General features: G+C 39.7%; 1 protein-coding gene across 4 annotated transcripts in view; it reads right to left on the reverse strand.

The window, feature by feature from the left end:
- Positions 1-22,285, reverse strand: part of atxn1a (ataxin 1a) — a 113,464-nt gene that overhangs the window by 3,353 nt on the left and 87,826 nt on the right. For 3 of the 4 annotated variants that reach the window (XM_046834758.1, XM_046834760.1, XM_046834759.1), the window contains exon 4: positions 368-2,402. In XM_046834758.1, the coding sequence (XP_046690714.1) occupies positions 368-2,104 (1,737 nt within the window). In that variant the 5' untranslated portion in view covers positions 2,105-2,402. Of the gene's footprint in view, positions 1-367; positions 2,403-13,323; positions 13,637-22,285 lie in introns of those variants that run through there. The other variant, XM_046834761.1, reaches the window with a different exon arrangement.

Below are 22,285 nucleotides of genomic sequence, written 5' to 3' on the forward strand. Positions count from 1 at the left end.
ATGAAATTGCCTAAATTGCATCGATGCACCAAAAACCAATCAAAATATCATTTACAGAATTAAATTAGAACACAATATACCTTTACTGTCACGGAACATGGAAAGTGAAAAATCTATCACGGGGGGGTTTGGATTTTTTTGCACATGTAAAATATTTGTCAAAAGCTTAGTTTTCACATTTTTATTTAAAGCATTATCATAATAGGCTGTATATTATTGCTTTTATTGGGACTTTTTTATTTAACTTATTGGGAGAAAACCAGTGGTTCTATGTAAAATCAGACTAAAGCCATTAGAGCCGTCTATGCAAGCTGTCTATAATGCAAGATACAACAGTCTACCAGGTTTGAACAAAAAGCAAACCCACCTGTGAACGATGCTCTCCCACTGCAAATTGGATAATAGCAGAGTTAGGTGTATGGCTGCTGTCGATGCGCTCCACAGTACTAGAGTCAATCTTCAATTCACTGCTGATTTCTGCACTCTGAAGGAAGTCCTCTGTTTTTAGGTCCTCTACGCGTTTCAACTCCCCATCAGCTAGTTGAATGATGGAACCCTTGGTAAAATAGGGTGGTAGAGAAGGAGTGGAAGGAATAGGCGGAGTAGCTGGCAGGCTAGCACAAGTCGGCAGGATAGGCAAGTGCAGTTGGGCCTGAACCACAGCACCTGTCGGGTGGGGGTAGGAGGCTGGTGTCTCAAAGGACTCGCCTTTGGGTGCTGCTGAGGTCACAAATGCATGGGGCAGTGCTGCAGCGAAAGTTGGTGCTGTAGACGTGGCGGGAGCTTCTGCTCCACTTACCGGGATAATAACAGGCTGGGTTCCTGGGATAAGCAGGTGTGGAGGCAGGCTGGTGTGGTAACTAAAAGACTGTGGCTGCCCTGCACCTGCAATGTACCCAATAATTGGCTGATGGGCATGGTAGAAGTTTGTGGACGTGAGGCCAAGGGACAGTGGCTCAGTTGCACTATGTGTGGTGTGGATAACTGCATGGGGTGATAGTGTAGTAACTGCTGCCTTTAGACCATCCACAGGTAAAGAGGGAGGTGGAAATGGAAGAGACGTACTGGAAGGAGTGCGGGAAACTGGTTTGCCTGCGCAGATACCTCCTTTTTCAACTGGGGCCAGAGGGGGAGGCAGTTTGTCTAGATTTCCCCCTGGATCAGCACTGCTGTGGTTGTGACTGTTGGGAACTAAAACTAAAGAGTTCCTCAAATTGGTGTTTTCCTGTGCATACTCTGGTGGAATTGTCATGTGCCGGTTGTCATAGTGGTCTCGCTGGTGGATGTGGTGGTGCTGGGTGGATAAAGACCCTTTTGCTAAGCTGCTGACCTTGGATTCTGAAGGCTGGTTAAAGCGACGGCCCCTTTCCTGCTCACCGTTTAGCATCTCCCTAGGTCTGCTATCTTCCTTTTTAAGCATGGGTGTTTCGGAGTAGTGAAGTAGGAGCTGAGAGGACCCACTTAGAGCTAGTGACTGTTGTAGGTGAAGAGGAAGATGGCTTTGGGGTGAGGATGCAGTACAAGGCACTACACTGAGTTGGGAACTGGAAATTTGAACAAATTGGGTGGAATGGGGTTGAGGTATGCAGTCTGAAGTGGAAATGACTGGATCTGGTTTGGATGCTAGAGAATTTGTAGTGCCAGTGTAGGCTTCAGTGTGTCGATGGGAGGACGTGGTGGTGGTGGCTGCAGGGGGCACAAGGGGAGAAATATAGCTAGCATAGGGAGATGCATATGGGGGGCTGATAAAGTGCAAGTTGGGTGGCATGGGAGAGTACTGGATGGTGCCCGCCTGTTGAGAAAGTGGTGAAGTACACACCGTGGGTATTGTAGATGCTGCAGTTAGTAGTGCACGAGTGGACTCGACAGTGGACACTGTTGGTTTAGAATGAGGACCGCCGGCTTCGGCTGAGCTGCTGGTGCGCTGCTTGTTGCTCTCATGGCTGCTGGCCATGCTGGCAAGCCAAGCAAGGTTCCCTCCTCGCTGGCTCTCGCTGGCAGGCGCCATTACCATAGGCCTATCCTCAGAGGGAAGGGTACATGCTGGAATTTCCCGTTTCTTTGGGGGTAAACACTCATTGCTTCGTTCATGGTTTGACTTCATGATGAATGTATCCTGCTGTATCTCTTCAAGTTGGTTTCTTTTTGCTTTATCTGTCTTTAACACTCTTTTCCTCTGCACTTCTCTCTTATATTCTGCTTATGCCACCTGCTATAAGGCTGGTGTTATGGTGTAGAGAGAAGACTGAGGTGATGGGAGCTTTTTTTCTGTGCTTAGGGCTGGATGGACACTGATCTCAATCGAAAGCAACAGAACACATGCCTGCTGAGAGAGAGCGCTTGCGACGATTCATGCGGAATCATTTCTCTCTGACAGCAAGCCTCCAGACTGCAGCAGAAACCTGAAACACAAAAAAAGATATACATACACACTTTAGGTACTCATGGGAACTTAATGGGGTCTCCATAATTGCTAAATGCCATCAATGTAAATGTCAACTTTTTTCTAGTAAAGCATTGCAACTTTATGGCTTATGTGTATCAATTTATTTAAACAGTCATTGTGCTTAGATTTAGTTGAAAAAAAAAATGGGAAAAATATCTCTACCATATGCACACACTCTACGTGTCAGAGGGCACCCCCTGCAGGAATAAATGGAGCACTCAAATGGCAATATCATACCTCCTCCTCCCTCTGTCTATCTCTCAACAACCATACACCATCATACACATATGCAGAACCAACATACAATACTGAATTCTATCCATAATTCATACATGCTAATAAAAAACAAACTAATTTGGAACAACCTTCACAAGGTGAACACCGTATGCTGTTGCTAATTTGATGGCAGAACAGCCTGCATCTGTTTGTTCCCATCCAATGAACTAGAGAACATGCAGATCAACGACATAATGAGCCTTTGATCTTTTTCTAGACATACAGCTTGTTTAGAATTCTTCCCTGTGCTCCACTGATTGCTCCTACTCCGCTCTATTCGCTTTGTCCAGCAACGCTTGGAGAGCTGTTCTGCATTTCAAATAGGGAGTTGATGATTTAAGACGTGTCACAGTGCAACAAGAGACCGTGAACACTGTCTGAGTCATCATATGTAAGCAATCTCAGACCCATCCTATACGCACCTTTTTCTAGCAGAAACAACTGGGAAAACGATGTTGTGGCATTTTGCACCCCAAAGGGTTTACTGTGACACTAAAAAGTGTTCATGAATTTGTCAGTGGATTTAAAATGTCAGTGTCAAAATTTATAATTAATTACAAAAGTTATAATTAATAGTGATAAGGGTTGCAAAATTTCGGGAATATTTAACACTGGACACTTTCTGTAGGAATTAATGGGTATAAACTGTGAATTTACAAAATTGCAGGTTAGCCAATAACAGGAAGATTAAATTTAGTTAAAAAAAATCTTGCTAAATAATCTTGGTTAAAACAACCAGATTTTATGCAATTTCTGTTGAATTTCTACCCTGCACCTCATCAATCACATGCGCACAGCCCACTTACTGCAGGGTTATTGAGGTCACATCCCCTAAATATGCAGGTTTTATGCCTTCGTTCACAAGAAACTTCATCCCTGCACCGAACCGCTCCATGCATGCACGTCGCCTGTCAGGATTAGGACTCACTAGATACTTACTACTGCTTGTAGTACCGCCAAGCTAGCATCCATTTTTATAGCTGTAAAATTTAAAGTCCTGGTTTGACTCGTATGAATAGTGTTCATTAAGACATGGTTTTCCATGGCACATGTGTAAGAACTTGAGTGGCCTGAAAATAGTTTTTAGCTTAAACGAGCTGGACACAGTCGGGATAAACTGAAATGCCAAGGGTTATATAAAAAACAAGTTCTAGATATAAAAACATTGCCATTGGTGGGGAAGATTTTACACAAGCCATATCATGGTGAAACTAAAGGAGTACTCAATTCTCATTGTAAGAAGTTCAGAGTTACACCAAAGGCCTTGAACATGTTGAAGACCTGTTAGACAAATTGGTGTGATAATATGAGTCATAAATACGCCATTATAAGACGTATTATAGAACCACTACTAATCAACCCAAAATAAGTATGGGAAAAAAACAGGAGTCATTGCAAAACAATTAGCAAACAACAAAACAAAATTTTTTTGTATACCTTGCATACAAAAAACTCATCAATGAGACCCTGGGACATTAACACCCATATGAGGATCTTCCCCAAACCATTGCTACAACGGTGGAAACACACAATTGTCTGGAATGGCTTTGTATTGTGTAGTCATAAAAAACAACGAGAGCAGTCACACTGAAAAAAGTTGCAGGTCAACAAACTTAAAGCATCACCGTTTGTAAGCCCCATGTAAAACACCTTGACTAAATAAGAAACACAGAGTCACTGTTTAAAAGCATTAAGACAAATCCAAAGCTCTTTATTTAGCTCTTCCTGTTTGGAGATCTTCTGACTTAAATTCCAGTGGGAGGATTTGGAAATTGTGAGTGTATCATAGAGACCCTTGTAACTTTCTGGAAGTGAAGATAATTTGCCAAAGGGAGTGGAAGCACAATGCTGTGAAAACAAACTATTTCTTATCATAGACGTCTCCAAATATTCAAAAATAATTGCCAATGACAGCAAGTACAAAAACAACAAAAAAATAAGGTGACAATAACTTCTCTTAATAGGTGACAATATCCTCTCTCCATGAATTAATAGCAGAAATTAGAAAAAAAGAAAAAAATACTTGATGCATATCATGCGGGCAAATTCATGTGACCAGAAACCAAATCACATTTGGGGGCAATCCACAGCTATACTATTCGATTTTTCCTTCTTTGTTTTTTTTGTGTTCTGTCCAGATAATTTTTTTCCAGGCTGCTTACTTCAGTCATATTTACACTATATGGACAAAAGTATTGTGACACCAGATTTTTCCTACCATTTGCGGTTCTTGTCCAAACTCTGGCTACAAAGTTAGAGGCAAACGATTGTATAGAAAGCCTCTGGATATTTTCCCTTCAAACCAACTAGAACATCCAAACTTGCTCCAGTATGACAATGCTCCTGTGCACACAGCCAGCCATATGAAGATATGCTTTACATTAGGGATATGCATCTCCATATCTGAGGCTGATGTGATTGGCATCTCGATGCATACGATACAATAAAGATACTTATGAAGCAGCTACCGATGCGATTCACCCCAATTACAATGCATTGCGATCTTCATTTTTGATTCAACACAATGCGATTTAATGCAATACAATGAAATAGAAAAATTTGATGCTATGCAAATCAATATGGTACAGAGAGTTCACTTTTATTTCTTTGGTTTAGAAAGAGAGCAAATTATCAATTTAATTAAGTGCCTTCTGAATCCATAACACATGGCCTTTTCACAAACAAGCCTTTGTTTTTTCGATATAAAGTTATTGTATCCGATGCACAATTTTTTTAAATCGATGCATCACATGCTGACGCACCAATGCAAATCTGTAAATCTTATAGTACCATCCCATGGGATCCTGATATCGAACTCTGACCTCAACCCTACTGAACACCTTTGGGATTAATTGGAATGCTGACTGCACCCCAGGCCTCCACACCTACATAAATACCTGACTTTACTAACACCCTTATGGCTGAATGATCACAAATCTCTACAAACACACTTTAAAATCTAGTGGAACATCCTCCCAGAAAAGTGGAGGTTAGCAGCAAATAGGAACTAAATGTAGTATGACATGTTCAAAAAACAGATACAAATCTGGTCAGGTGTCTACAAATGTTCATCCATCTAGTGTATGTGCTAACATGATCAGTAATTGGAGAATGAAGGATATGGCATAGCTCTGTGTCAATTCTACTGATCTGTATTTTTAAAAACTTACATACTTCTGCAATAACTTATTCCACCAATTGTGTTCATGAAAAATCTAGCATAAAAAATGTAAAAAAAAAACCTGTTATAAGCTAAAAATATAACTGTTTGCAAAAAAAACAAAAAAACTCACTTTTTTTTTAACAGAAGGTGCTTTCCTTTCTTTCCAAATCTGTCTTCTTCTCGCCTTTACTCCTTCTCATTCCTTTTTTAGTGTTATCATTATCTTTCACTGAAGTCACAAGGAAAGTATTTGCTGGTGTAAAGGAATGGTTCTCAGCTCTCCTGTTATTCGTGCACGTCGCACACCACAGTGTGGTGGAGTGGTTTTCCCTGCTCTAACACACACATGATGTGCTGATGAACTCATCAGCTAATTAGCATCTATCCGAGAGCTAAATCGGATGTGTGGGAGACTCGGTAACAAACAGCCGAGTGGGGCACAGGCTTTCAAATGGAGAACTACTGATGTAATTATGTGATATGCAACCTAAACTGCGTTGGCAGCACAGTACATTTAAATCACTGGGGTTATTTCTGTTTTGTTTTGTTTTTTTGCTTCATACATTCCATTAGCAGTTCTTAATTGCTAGGTCCTGAATGAGTGTATTTTGCATCATTAAGTTCAAATGCTTCTATTTTAATTGGACAAGTTTGTGGACACCTGAACACTTTTCTCTTCATTTGCTGTTATAATAACCTCCACTCTTCTGGGAAGATGTTCCACTAGATTTTGAAGTGCGCCTGTGGAGATTTGTGCTCATTCAGCTACAAGAGTGTTAGTAAAGTCAGGTATGATGTACATGAAGTGAGGAGGCCTGGGGTATAGGAGCTGGTAACTTAGTGGGTAAGACTCTGGATTACTGATCAGAAGGCCGGTGGTTCAAACCCAGAGTAGCGAGAAGCTTTCACTCTTGAGTCCTTGGGAAAGGCCCTTAACCCTCAGTACTCTAGGGGCACTGTCATGGCTACCCTGCACTTTGACCACAGCTTCTTAATATCGCTCAAATATGCGAAAAAAATTATTTGACTGTGCTATAAAATACATGTGACACAAAAAGGCTCTTCTTCTAAGGTGTTCAATAGGGTTGAGGTCAGAGCTCCAAAGCAGGCCACTCAAGATCTTCCACTACAACCCATGATGGCTTTGTGCACAGGGGCATTGTCATGGTGAAACAGATTTGGGTCTCCTAGTTGAAGTGAGGGGGGAAATGTTAATGCTACCACGTCCAAAGACATCTTATACAATTGTGTGCCTTCAACTTTGTGGTACCAGTATTGGGAAAAACCACATATAGATGAAAACATCAGGAGTCCCAATACTTTTGCCCAAATAGTGTATATCTGAATCAATGATCAAAAGATATGGCAGGGAGACACGTAACTATATAAAATTTTGAGTTTTGAGCTTAACTTAGATAGAATGCTTAGTTTTTAATGTAAAGCAGGAATTATGAGTTTAGTCCAATTTTTCTAAATAAATGATTATGCAAACTAGGTCAGTTCAAGCAACTTGCATTCGGCCTTACTTCCCTTTTTTCCAGACCATCCCCTGTTATAACATGAACACACCATGAATATTAATACACTACAACACTTGCATTAACCTCTGTATGTTTGAGTCAAATACATTAACAGTATATTTGACTATATAACAAATAATTCAAGTACCGTAATTTCCGGACTATAAAGCGCACCCATATATAAGCCTCACCCACTGAATTTGACAAAGATTTTTATTTTAAACATAAATAAGCCGCACCTGTCTATAAGCCGCACACAATGTCTACACTGAAACTAATTAACTTTACACAGGCTTTAACAAAAGACAGTGTCTGTTACACGGTGTAACGGGTGAAATATGTTGTGGCTCCTTTAAGAGCAGAGCGGCATTTTGGGAATAGCCTGCCGCCGCATTTTTCCGGTGTTACTGCATGTGTGCAAGGCCGAGGAATATGTCCTTATTATTTTCTGATGCTCATTTCAAAGTTTCTTTGACTAACCCATAACGCTGTTGCCAAGAAAAATAAAAAAGCACAAGTTTTGGAAACCTGTCTATGCTTATATGATTTCTGTTGCAACTGGAGTTAGCGAGCTCTCCCTTCACCCAGACTCAACGCATTACAACGGCTTGTATCTAAACAGTAGCCTACCAAGAAAGTCATTGTTCACTGTCTTCCTCCTTCCTTTCACAACAATTTCTCTTGAGAGTTTATCTTTTGGCATCGTCGTGCGTTTAAAAATCACCACCGATGGAAGTTTTTTCTTCCGATGCCGTGCAGCTCAGAACACAGGTGAAGTGCGTTTTTTCGTTTCCGTTTCAAACATTTCATTGGTCTAATGTTATGTCGCTCAGTTTTTTGGCTTGAAGTTTGTGAAACCGGGAAAAACCCAACAAAAAAATCCATAAATTAGCCGCTTCGTTGTTTTAGCCACGGGGTTCAAAACGTGGGAAAAAAGTAGCGGCTTATAGTCCGAAAAATACGGTACATAAAAAATTCGATACCATTGATGGCACCTTAATAACAATAAAACATGATGGTGATTGTTAACTGGTACAATTACTACATTTTAACATCCAGATTTTTCTATGAATTATTATTTAACATGAGATGACACTTAAAGTCTGCATTAAATTAAACCTAAACTGGCTTGTATAAATGTATTAGCTTTATTGGTATCTATATAGTGAAAAAGAATGAGAATTGTTTGCTGTCATATAAGTGGAATAACACACTGTGGGTCATGCTGCTATATTAAAAGAATCAACAAACAGAGTAACTGTGGTTTTGCTATATCACATCACCTCAGCATTAATTATTTTACTATTGCATCATGGTCCAGTGTTATTCCTTGCATATTAATAAATGATCATAAATGAAGGTTCAACTTTACTAAAGTGGAAGTGGTAGCCCAGTGGGTAAAATGTTGGACTTTAGATCAGACAGTCATAAATTCAAATGTCAACACCACCAAGTTGCAAATGCTGGGCACCTGAGCAAGGCTCTTAACTGCTCAGTTGTATAAATGAGATAAATGTAAAATGCCAAATGGCATAAATGTCAATCTTTCTAGTCTTGATACTTTGACGTATATTTTAGGCTTGGGCTTTGTAAATCACTCCCAGAAAGAAGTCAATACACAGAGAGACATTTTGAATCAGTTCTACAGCATTTGCTTAAAAACACCCCTTCAAAAAACTGACATGGAAAGCTGATTTGCTGAAACACTCTCTGGAAATTTTTCTTCTTTTGGAGCGCAGACACGAGGGGAGTGCCTTGACTGTTTATTATGGGATGTCTGATGCTACCAGTCTGCCGGTAATGATTAATAAGCTGCTGCGTATAACTAGAATAAAAAAAAATATGGCTTTGGGCGCTCCTCAAGCCGAACGGCATACCGGGGAAAGCCTAATCTTCCACCGTGGCAGCCTCTCTGCTTTATCCCTCTGGATTACTCGGGAGAGAAAGAGAACTGCGGCTCGGTCTGTTCTCCTACTACAGAGACAGCACAGCACGCACACTGCACCCAAGCAGAGAGGAAGGGAGGGAGGGAGGGAGGGAGGGAACAGAGTGGAGCAGCCTCTACTGACCTACATTAGAAGGAACACTACTCACCACGCACAGATTAACAAAGACACACAATCACACACTCTCACACACACACACACACACACACACACACACACACACACTCACACACACACACACACACACACACACACACACTCATACACACACACACCACAAGGACACACAGTGAAAGACGAGTAGTAAAGAGGTTTGTATTGTGCAAGCACATACTTGTAAGCAGGCGCACACACACACACACACACACACACACACACACACACACACACACACACACACACACACACACAGCCACTGTAAAAGAAGAACTCAGGGCGAGAGACGACCATTTGTTGGATCTTGCTCGGCACACAGGCTCCACAAAGCACAGAGAGTATCAGATGTCTGGAAATCTAAACTTATTGTCCTCCATCAGGTCTATGAGTTATAACTCAAGGTTCCTGGGCTACAGAGAGTTTCAAAGCAGAATCAGTGTCATTTATCACATATTTACAATCGGCTTAATCATATGTACAACCTTTTGAAACATTTATACTACTGTCATTAGGGAATTGAAAATAAATAATTCCTAAATGCAATGACATGCTTTTAATTGTTTGATGGAAAAGGTATGAATGAATAAATTGTCCTACAGTATTCTTAAGCAGTAAGATACATAACAATAGATAACAATAGATAGATGCATAACATTAGAAATAAATCAACATTGTGTTGGAAAGTGGCAAGAAAGTTGAAAATCTGAGGTAAATGAACACCTACTGTTCATCTGATAAAATCTCAATATGGAAAATAGAAATAAAGATTTATATATAAATTACTTCTTAAGCACACCTAAGCCTGAACCAGAGTCCAAATGACCACACGTAACCACATCTTTAGTAACAACATGATCCTGGTCCTACTGTACACCATGGATAGGATGGCAGTCCATTATAGGGCACATATAGATATTAGGTATGTGTCTAACCCAACTACCAGCATGTTCACTATATGACCAAAAGTATATTGTTCTGGACAATTATTGTGTGAATAATAGTATTATTCTATTTAATCAATCTATTAAATTATTGTGTACATAATTCATTGTATTTCACAGATTATCTATTATTATTATATTATATTGTATATACACTGTGTATAATTATTGTACAGTTGTACAAATCCCATATAGATACATTGTACATATCCCATATTGTAAATTTTTATGTCCCACCTTCTCTACACATATTGTGCATTACACATATCCTGAACTAATATACCCTCTCAAGATTTGTTATATTATACTGTATATATATATATATATATATATATATATATATATATATATATATATATATATATATATATAAAACACCTGGAAAGTTGTGGTTTCTCCCCAAAACTGATGCCACAATCTTAAAAGCATAAAGTTGTCCAAAATGTTTTTGTATGCTATAGTTAAAAAATTTCCCCATCACTGGAAATATAGGCCCTAGCCCAAACCTGTTTCCCATGCTGCATACACTCGTACACTTCCAAAACTGACAAGGATCATTTTGAGCGTTCTGCAAACCCTGACCTCAAACCCTCTTTAAACCTTTGGAATAAAGTGAAATGGTGTACCAAAACTTTTGGCTTTTGACATCAGGGTCTCAACCTAATGCTTTCGTGGCTGACCTAGCAGAATTTCTTTGGATATTGGATTTGGTTGTCGACACATAAATTTGAAGGAATGGTAAATTTGGTGGTTGGGAGGAAGTTGGAAGCCCAGAGGAAACCCACGCAGACGTAATAAGAACGTGCGAAATTCCAGACAGACCGTAACCCGAGCTTCAAACCGCGAACCCTGGAAGGAAGACACATTTTCTTTACCAAGGCGCCACCCCAGTGCCATAATTTCCTATTACCCAGTCAAGACTCATCACTGATGCTTCCTAGATAGATTGTGAATCTCCAAACAGTACCTGTGCTGGTTATGCAACAATACAACTTTTCACTGTTCAAACCAGGTCAATGCTGATTGAAGGTCCTGATCAATCATCTCCTGCACAGTCTAAGCAACAGGTCAAGGCAAACATCACCAACTCTTCTTGCCTGTTCAGCTAAAAAAATAAGATAAAAAAAAAGATAGAGAAAATGGCTGCTAGGGAAACACAGCATAATTGAATTAAACTAAGTATGCTGTTAGAAGAACCTGGTTCCACAACTCCAAATGACTGTATAATACAGTAGAAAGGTCATTATTCATATTCACACAGTCCAGTGCTCATGATATTTCTCACTCTCTGGTGTTTGTAAAGTTTTCATGATTTACAATCATAATCTTAGTGTCACCCAAATTAGGATGGTCCTTTTTAGTATGCTTCCTCTCAGGTTTCATTCTAAGGCTTGCTCATTGGGGGTAAATACACACATTTAAATATAAGTGCATTTTGTTCTATCATTTTTACATTCTGCAAAAGCTGCTCTGAGACAATGTCCATTGTAAAAACTGCTACAGAATTAAAACTGAATTGAATAGAACTTTTTTTTAGACCAGCATGTTTCACATACCCTTCCTTCATTTGGCACTTTTCCAATGTCCACTTAAGTAGACTATACAAACTGCCACAACGAACCACAGCACTGGTTGAAAGTTTCTGAAAAGAATCAAAACGCCGCTTTCCACGATTTTTTAAGTGTTCAGGCAAAAATCCATCCCAGAGCAGTCAGCGTGAAGATTTACAGGTCAACATGGAACCCTGCGAGCCTGAGAAATCCTTGAAATGTATAAGCGGTATGCAGGCAAATATGCGGACAATGCTGTTCCAATACTTGTATACACACTCAGAGCATGATGCGGGGCCAAGTTTGCACGGCAACAATTCACAGAAACACTGATTTTGTTGAATAAATAAAAAAGCACTGTATACTGTGTTTGTGTGTATTAGGAGCAAAAATCTACATTGGAAAAAATAGGACGTGTTGATATTTATTAAAGCATTCATATATTTAATAGGTCAATTACTTATTTCTTTGAATTGCATTAAAGTTATTTCATGATGGCACAGCTTTACAGCTTCACCGAGATTCCTGGTAGAATCCTAGGGCTCAGATTACTGTCTGTGAGGAGTTTCATGTCATCCTCAGGTCTGTGTGGGTTTCCTCTGGGTTCTCTGGATTCCTCCCACCTCCCAGAAACAAGTAGCTATAACGATGGCATGTGCATTGTGCCCTGCGCTGTACTGGCATCTCATCCAGGGTGTGTTCCCGCCTCTCGTACCATATTCCAGAATTAGTCTACGGCATGACCAATGAACATTACCGCGTCCTGTGCATAGCCAACTCAAGGAAAGTTTAATTTCGGATGAACTTTTGACATTTTCTGCCCCTTCATCACTTACAACTAGTCATATCCAGAAATACCACAGACAGACATAGACATTTGTCTAACGGGTCTCTTAATGCATTACCCCGTGAACGAGACCCTGCGGTGCTGCACCGCTGCTGTTGAAACGAAGCTCTACCACTTTAAGAGGTGGGTAGCAAGCCTGGCGCACAAGCGCGGTCTCTTCCTAGCTTTCCAATCATTCAGAGCCTGAGCGCCAGGTCCTCGGAAAACCCACCACCAAAAAGCAGGCAAGGGGAAAGACCTGAACAGAAAGGGAGCACTCTTTAGAGACTCTGGGCTTTAGAGCGGCCGCATGACTTGCACTTTTATGTCCGTGCTGGAAAGGAAAGTCCCGGGGCTAGTTAAAAAAAGACAGCTACTCGTAAAGGACAAGCGAGAGAAAAAGAGACTAATGGATAAACGCACACTTTGTGCTGGTGTAATAGGAGACAGGGAGCATGAGCAGGAACACGGTTGAACCAGAAAACAGGTCAAGTCTTACCTTAGAACTCCTTTTTCACTTTTCTTAAAGTGGAGAACAATTCTTTCTGCAATTCTTCCAGGCTTCCTAGGCTGCCTATTCCTTTCCTTGCTCCTCTCCTCTCCTCTCCGTGCCCTGTGAGTGAGTGTGTGTGTGTGTGTGTGTGTGTGTGTGTGTGTGTGTGTGTGTGTGTGTGTGTGTGTGTGCGTGTTTAGTTCGACAGCAGGGCTATGCTCAGCCATCCAGGCCCTGAGTGTCACACACAGGCAGCCCTGAGCCGGCTCCCTGCTGCCCGCCTGCATGTAGCACACCAGTGTGTTATGCAAGGGCCTAACTCCCCTCTCTCTATCACACTCCCTCTCTCGCTCTCTCTCTCACACACATACACACACAAATACACACACTCACACACATACTCATGCTCGCTAACTCACTCACTCAGTCAGCTCCTCCCATGCCTCGCCTCACTGCCCTCCACTGACTCCATCAGGTATTCATTCAAAAAAAACAAAAAAAAAAAAAACACGCCAGCTGGCACCAATCCCAGACTCCACTCACACGAAGCAGGAGGGAGCAGAGAGGAAGGGGGAATCACAGATAGACAACCAACATAAGGCTAAGAAAAGAAAGGCTACTGATGATGATAAAAAAGACAATAGGAGTGATAATAGGAGATAATTAAACTTAAACACCTCATAGGAGAAAATGCTGCACTTAACCTCAAAGTCTTTAATTCACAACAAGCCAAGGCATATCAAGATCAGCTCATATAAGTCACCCGAATGTTCATTTCTACCTCTAACACTCAGGACGTTTACTGATTAATCGGTTCCCTTGGTGGCCATGTTTTCAGGTAAACTTGATATATAGGTCACCTTGTGTATGAACAATTATTTACTCTAGGCTATCCATTTGTCATCTCCCTCTCTCCCTATCCACCCGATCCATCAAACAAAAGCAACCACAGAACCAGCCTGCATTTACACCAATCAGGCATAACATTGTGATCACTGATCAGGCATTACACCTGCCTAATATAGTGTTGGTCCCCAAAACAGTTCTGACTCGTCAAGCATTACCAGCGTTAACATCTTCAGCAATTTGAGCTACAGAGGATCATCTGTTGAATCCGTCGTTTGCTCCCCACATGCATTGGGTGAGCCTTGGCTGCCCATGACCCTGTCCACAACCAGGAACACTCCGCAAGAGCTGCAAATGACCTAGTCATCTAGTCATCACAATTTGCCCCCTTGTGCAACTCACACAAATCCTTACACTTGTCCATTATTCCTGCTCCTAACACATCAACTTTGAGGACAAAATGTTGACATGCTGTTAGTATATCCCACCCACTAACAGGTGTCATGATGAAGAGGTAATCAATTATTCACTCATGTAATGAGTAATGTAATTATGTCATAATGTTATGCCTGATCAGTATATCCAAGTCAAGATACCTACTGGTAGTCAAGGTGAAAGAATGAATCATGATAGCAATAAATATCAGCTAGACACAAATGTCTTGGCAATAAAGCTATTAGCAGTATTGCGAGTCCTGACTTATGCCTAATTACAGCAGCAACAAGAACTCCCGCCGCTCGAGAACATGATAAAATAGCTAAAGGCCAACCGTTGAAATGGAAGTGTAAACTAATTAGCGTTGATTAAAATAAATAAATAAAGACTTTTTATTGGTACAGCCTGATGCAAACATACCTCTCAGTGCTAATGGCCACACATGGTTCAAAAGTTTCACGGTTACTTTCAGAAAACTAATGTAGAGTTTTGTGTCATTGTGGTGTCCGTGTGGATTTCCTCTGGGTTCTCTGGTGTCCTTCCACCTCCCAAAAATGTGCATTGTGCCTGCGCTGGACTGGCATCTCATCCAGGGTGTGTTCTTGCCTCACGCCCCGGATTCCAGGGTCTAGCATAACCCATGCACATTACGGAATTCTGTGCATGTCATACCATAATTAATAAGACTCTATATCCATATATACCAAAGGCATACACAGACATTTGACTAATTGGTCTCTAAACTCTACCTTCCCTTGTCACTTGGGTGTTTTCATCAAGGCTACATATCATTACACATCATCATGCTTTATATCATTAGTCAGGACAATTTGCATGCTAGTGTAGCATTAAAAATGATTAAAGGCTAATAAGGACCAAGTGAATTTTAGCTTCTACATGAAGGTTTTAAAAGGTGTACCCTTGAAGATACCAGTCTTGTGACAAGGACATACAAAATATAAGACATTACAATCCTGGTTCCCCCTAGCTACACTCTAAAGCTTAGTCAGCGGACCTCATTAAAGACGCACCGATAATTAAGACATGACTTCCACGCTCCAGCACTAGTGTGTGCTATAGATATACCCAGTAGACACAAGTTTCCCTGACAGAGTAAGCAATCTGCTCCTCACCAGAGTTAAGAGCTCTCCGAGAGCTCTTTCTCTTTAAAAGAGTGTATTGTAATTTGTAGAGCCCTCTACTGCATGCAGAGTGAATTGCACTTATAATTAAACTATTTGCAAGCTCAATCCTTCCCCTTAGGGCTATGTCTCAGAGAAAAGAGCTAAGGGCAGAGATAGTATCCAGGCTGTAAAGATAGAGAAAGTCATATAAGAAGGTTTTTACAAAGACAACAATCTTTTATTTTCAGTATAATGTGTTCAGTATAGGAATACTTTTCAAACCCACCACAAAGAAGGCATTTTATTGTGTGATTTGAAATCTCCAGCTAAGACAGAATGAACCTTAACAAGACTGAACAAACAGGAGTGAATCTCTATCATAGAAAATTCTTCAAACCGTGTGTTGAAACGCAAAGCAAACCTTAGGAGGTTTGAGAAGTGTGAATCCAGTCATACATGCAATAGCAAATATAATAGGTATAATAATAGGTAATAATTACATAGGTATAAAATTAGAATATATATATATATATATATATATATATATATATATATATATATATATATATATATATATATATATATATATATGCCTAATGCAATACGATGCAATGGAAAACATATGATGCTAAGCAACTCAGTATGAAACAAATAGCTCACTTTTGTGCCCAATTTTCTTTTCTTTCTTTCTTTCTTTCTTTCTTTCTTTCTTTCTTTCTTTCTTTCTTTCTTTCTTTCTTTCTCTCTTTCTTTCTAATGCATGGCTCTTTCACAAAAAAAGTAGTGCATAAAAAGAAAAAATCTATTTAAATCAAATTAAATCAGTTCATGTTCTTCTATGATCTGTATTCCATGTGACTCTCAGGACACGCCTCGATCTCCATAGTGTTGTTATACGTCATATTCACGTAGCAGCAGTGGTGCTGAGGGAACGTGTGTGAGAAACAGTTTAGTGAGGAGAAATCAATCTACATATAAAATATTGGTCACAAATTATTGGGCACTTTCTAAATAATGAAAGTATAGCACAGCTACTAATAATTATATATAAATAAATAGATTTTCACAAATGTATTTATCGTTAATCAAATGATGCATTGCATTGTTAATGTGTGAATCAGTTACTCCCACTATCCCTTGTAGTAATGTATATATTGTATATATATTGAGTTTCCAGAAAGCCCTAGCTGTATTGTACACTTCTAGAATCGTGAAAGACCCATAGAGCATGCTTCTTTTCTCCATCAGTGAGTCCAGCATCAGCCTGTTATTATAAAGCTAATAAAAGCAACGATGCTTACATTAGTGTAATTATAGTGTTATGTGACACAGAAGCCAAAGAGGGTTTGCATGATGAAACTAGGCATGCATCAGTCAGAGAAATCCCCTAAGTACTTTTCACTTCAGCATGAGAAGTCTGTGAGGTTTTGTGTGTGTGTGTGTGTGTGTGTGTGTGAGTGTGTTTGTGTGTGTGTGTGTGTGTGTGTGTGTGTGTGTGTGTGTGTATGTGTGAATGGAATGAAACGCACGGAGGAGGAGCGTGTGCCATTTACACAAGTGCAACAAACGACAAAAACAAGCAGCAAGGGAAGGCTCGTCTGTTGCCATGGCAGCCAATTAGCCACGGTCCTTTTTTTTTTTTTTTGCTGGACCTTTACGATCATTTATTTCATTTCCATGCATTCGGATTGAAAAGAGAGACGACGGGAGATGAAAGACGAGGACAAACGGAGCAAGAAAAATGAAAAGCGAGTGTTGAAAGCAACAAGGCTAAAAGAATGACAGGAACAGCAGGAATCTGCGAGGATTACGATTTCTTTCCTTCAACCACCAACAGACCCATAATCAAAAACACTCTTTAAAAGCATAATAACTTCAACAAAAATAAAAAATAAAAACTAACAAACTGACAAGCTAACAATCTCAAGCCATAAGTATTAGGAGTGATTTTGTTTGTTTGTTAGAAGAGTGGGAATCTTTCCACCCAGACAAGCTCTAAAAGTCGCTCTGACTCCCTCAGTACACAGCTTCAATCTCCCAGAACACCTGCTGAAGCTCTTCAGGCTTCCCACACACAAACTATTTCTTACACACACACACACACACACACACACACACACGCTCCCTTCTGAAACACTGCCTACAACACTTTAGCTGTATACATTTTTTGTCTCAAACTCACTTTCTTTTCTGCTTTTTATACATACAAACTCCACTACTGCATTTGACTCTAGTGTTGTTTTTTGTAATAAACACTACATTAGATGGTACACTATATAGACAAAAAGTTTGTGGACACCTGACAATAAGATTAGGATCTCCACATTTATTTGTTTTGATAGATATTGGAGTGAACAGAGTGTAATGCAACCGTCATCCAACATCCTTTTTTGTGTGCCTTTAACTTTGTGGTAACAGTTTAGGAAAGATGCACATATACAAAAAAAAGTCAAGGTGTCCCAATACTTTTGTTCTAGTCTACATTTCTTTACATAAGTTTTTTTTAATTTTTTTTGTGCACTCACTATTGCAATCGTTCATGCAACCAATCATGCTGTGGCAGCACAGTGCATGAAATCATGAACACAGGTCAAGAGCTTTGAGTTAACCTTCACATCAAACATCAGAAAAAAATCTGATCTGTGTGATTTCAGACCATGGAATGGTTGCTGGTCCCAGAGAGTTGCAGGTTTTATTCATCCCAGAAAAAGCAAATCTCACAGATACAACTAATTCTAAAATGTATACAGAATGATGTAAAAAAACATTCACTGAGCAAGACAAAAATACCTTGTTTATGAAAAAGATAGTAAGACCACACTGATTCGAGCTAACATGAAGGCTATGATGATCAAATAGCCACACTCGGCACCAGTGCTGTTCAGAAAACCATTTACATTTATAGCGTTTGGCAGAGACCCTAATCCAAGGTGACTTACTTTTGTCATTCATACAAGTGAGCAGCTACGGTGTTAAGGGCCTTGCTCAGGGGACTGGGAGTGGCAGCTTGGTGTGGCTAGGATTTGCACAACCTTCAGATCAAAAGTCCAATGTATTACCCACTAAGCTACGACCTCCCCGAGTACCCTGGACCTTTGAAGCGTATAGGATCCAACAGCAGTGCACATGTGAGATATACTTTTTATCAGTCAAATTCTATTAATTTGTTCTATCTAAAGTAAGCATACAGTATAAGCGAGCCACTGCATGGGTACAGAGGAAAACATTGATACAAAGTCTTAATGTGCAATTGAATGCATAGGACTTTACAGAAATGTGTGAAAAAAAAAATCATCATTGAATTAGGTGTTATTATGCGCAATTATCTTCCACTGATGTTAATTCAGTGTGTCTTCACATCACACCGTGTATACAGTCCGGTTCATAAGTATTTGAACACAATCCGGGTTTTGCCGCTTTGCCTCCAAATATGGACTTAACACACCTGGTCTATGACATGCCTGTTTATCTTTATAGTTAAAAAACTATAACAGATTTAATTCAAGTGGTTTAACTCCAGATTATGCTTTTTATTTCTTTTAGTCATGGTCTCAGCCATGCACTCGAATCCTCTTTAAAACCTACGCTGAGTGTACTTTGACTGATTCAGCGAACGCTGTCATGATAAGCAGTGGTACAGCGGAAGAAGATATAGCTCCCCGTTGACATTTCATTTAAGTATTATAAATATTTATATACTATATGACATTAATATTATTAAAATATTCTAAACTCTGTTTTTATTTTTAAAACAGATAGGATTGATACTTCTATATGAGAATCGATCCTTTTGAAACAATGCAAATCGAAAATATTGATACTTTAGGACTGATCCGCCCATCCCTACTCAGAGGTGCATTAAATTTCATTTTTGGAATCAATAGAAAAACCCATGTCCCAACCTATGATGTGTAAAGCATAACTACACAGGGCTGCTCTCAAATTCATATACGAGCTAAAAAAAAAACAGGCCCATGTCCCTATCTACAAAACGTAAAGCACACCCATTCAGAGCTGCTCTCAATTACATACAATGGCTCAAGGTCACGCTCATGTCCAGAACTATAGTATCAAGAACATGAATTACCCATTTAGAGGTCCTGTCAATTTCATACATGGACTTAAAGACACACCCATATTCCTATCTATTAGGGATGGTAAAATTCAGATTCGCATCTGTGCATCGGCATGAAAGTGGACGATGTGAAGCATTTTTATCATGATACACTGTTGTTATCATATTTGCATCTATCAGAAATAAGATTTATTTCTATTATTATATAATTATTAGTAGATTGTCACTTATTATACTTATTTACAAAATGACCAATATTTTATGTAGATTGATTTCTCTTTGCTGTTTCTCAAGCACGTTCTCTCAGCAACACTGCTGCTACGTGAATATGAAGTATCACAACAGTACGGAGACCAAGGCGTGTCACATAGAATACAGATTAACATGGCAGAGGTAGGGCTGCATCTTCCTGGAGACAGAACAGGAAAATAACTTCTGGTTTTATTTCATCTTTTTTTCCTTTTGTTTTTTGCACAACAAAGGTCTGTTTGTGAAAGGCCCGTGTGTTAGAAGTCAGAAGACACTGAAGTAAATTTATGATTTACTGTCTGTCTGAACCAAAGAAATAAAAGCGATATTGATTGGCATAGCGTCCTATTTTTTTTCATTGCATCGTATTGCATTAAATCGCATTGTGGTGAATGAAATCGAAATCGGATTGCACTGCATCGTAAAAGGGGTGATCGCATCAGTAGCTGCTTCGTGTGTATCCTTAATGTATTGTATCGTTAGCTATGCTTTGAGATGCGAATCTCATCGGCCTCAGTTATAGAGATGCACATCTCTAATAAATATATAACGTAAGACACGCCTACTCAAATATGCTCTTAATTCCATATATGGATTTTATGACATGTCAATGTTCATAACTATAATAAACAAGGCACGCCTGCTCAGAGGGTCTCTCAAATCCAAACATAGATCAAAAACAATGCCCATGTTCCCCCTAAATAGTGACAACAGAGGCTATAAAATGCTATGCAACAGTGAACACACCACACTCTTGACTCTTCTATACTCATCCTACATGTTACTCATCATTCTCAAATCCTTAACACTGGGAATGATGGGAAATGAGGGTGGCTCCCTGTCTAGGCATCATACGTGTGGCTCTGACAGTAGTAGAATAGCTCATTATCTGTGTGAGCAGACAAACTGGCATGCGCCTGACATCGGCCCTGGAACTCACAGAACGCCTGAAGGTTTTAATGCCCACAGTAATGACCACACACTGAGGCATGCTGGGAGATGAATAGCTGCAGATTAGCTTTATGCATGTTATAATGTGCTGCTCTGGGAAAAGGCACATTACGGCATGAGAGAGAGAGAGAGAGAGAGAGAGAGAGAGAGAGAGAGAGAGAGAGAGAGAGAGAGAGAGAGAGAGAGAGCCTGAGCACTTCATTGCTTTATTCTAAGAAAGATGTGTGGAACTTTATTACATTTCTGTGTGGGTGAAAAAAGGTGTGTGTATATGTATGATGTAAATTCCCAAAGAATGTGTGTGAGTGTGTGTGTGTGTGTGTGTGTGTGTGTGTGTGTGTGTGTGTGTGTGTGTTTGTGTGTTCGTGCTCAGCCTCTCCCAGCTAAATACAGTTCTATGAGGGAAGGAGTGAGAGCTTAAGCAACCCCAACCTAACAGCACCTCAGAGTTGTCACACTTTCTTCATCTCTCTCTCTCTCTCTCTCTCTCTCTCTCTCTCTAAGCCAAGTTTGAGGGTGTAACTAGAAATGAGTGTGTGGGAGGTCCCTGATGTCAGCCAACTCATGAACACATATGCTTTTGTCTTTCTATCTTTGTAACGACCTTCCATTGGCATAATTATTAATGGAACTAAAGCTATGTATACACTTTCAATTATAACCTTAAATAAAAAAACATTAAAAAAAACCTATTTTTTGATTTAAGTAGTTTCAGTATATTCTTTTTGTTTCCCAACCAAATGTTAATGTTAATGACATAATGCCTATTCTTACAAGGACATTTGTTCCTTATATAAAACCATGCTGAAAAAAACAGCTACACATTTTTCACTCCATGCTTTCATAAACTTTATGTTAATGGTGCTATGACGCTGCAAATACCATTTGCCCACACCTTTACTCTCGCTTCCCCAAGCAGTGTGACCTACACCACCTTTACTCCACCCAGAGGAGTTACCGCTTATTGTTTACTGCATAACTCTATAGCCCAGCTCCATCATCAGACCAACAGATCACGTGAAACACCAGAGTGATATGGCTGTATACAGAAGTCAGAGAAATTACTGGCTTTAACTAGAGGTCGACCAAATTTGGATACCGGATTTTACCGATTCTAATAGCTAGGTTGGATCGTACTTGCCGATAACCGATTAATCAACCAATTTTTATTTTTAATAAACACTGGATAAAAAAAAAACAACATAACACTCAATGTAAAAAAATACTTAACTTTATTACAAAAATAATAATGAAAAAACAGTACTGAATCATAAAAATGTACTAAATA

Source organism: Silurus meridionalis, chromosome 22 (assembly GCF_014805685.1).
Source record: "Silurus meridionalis isolate SWU-2019-XX chromosome 22, ASM1480568v1, whole genome shotgun sequence".
Taxonomy (NCBI): domain Eukaryota; kingdom Metazoa; phylum Chordata; class Actinopteri; order Siluriformes; family Siluridae; genus Silurus; species Silurus meridionalis.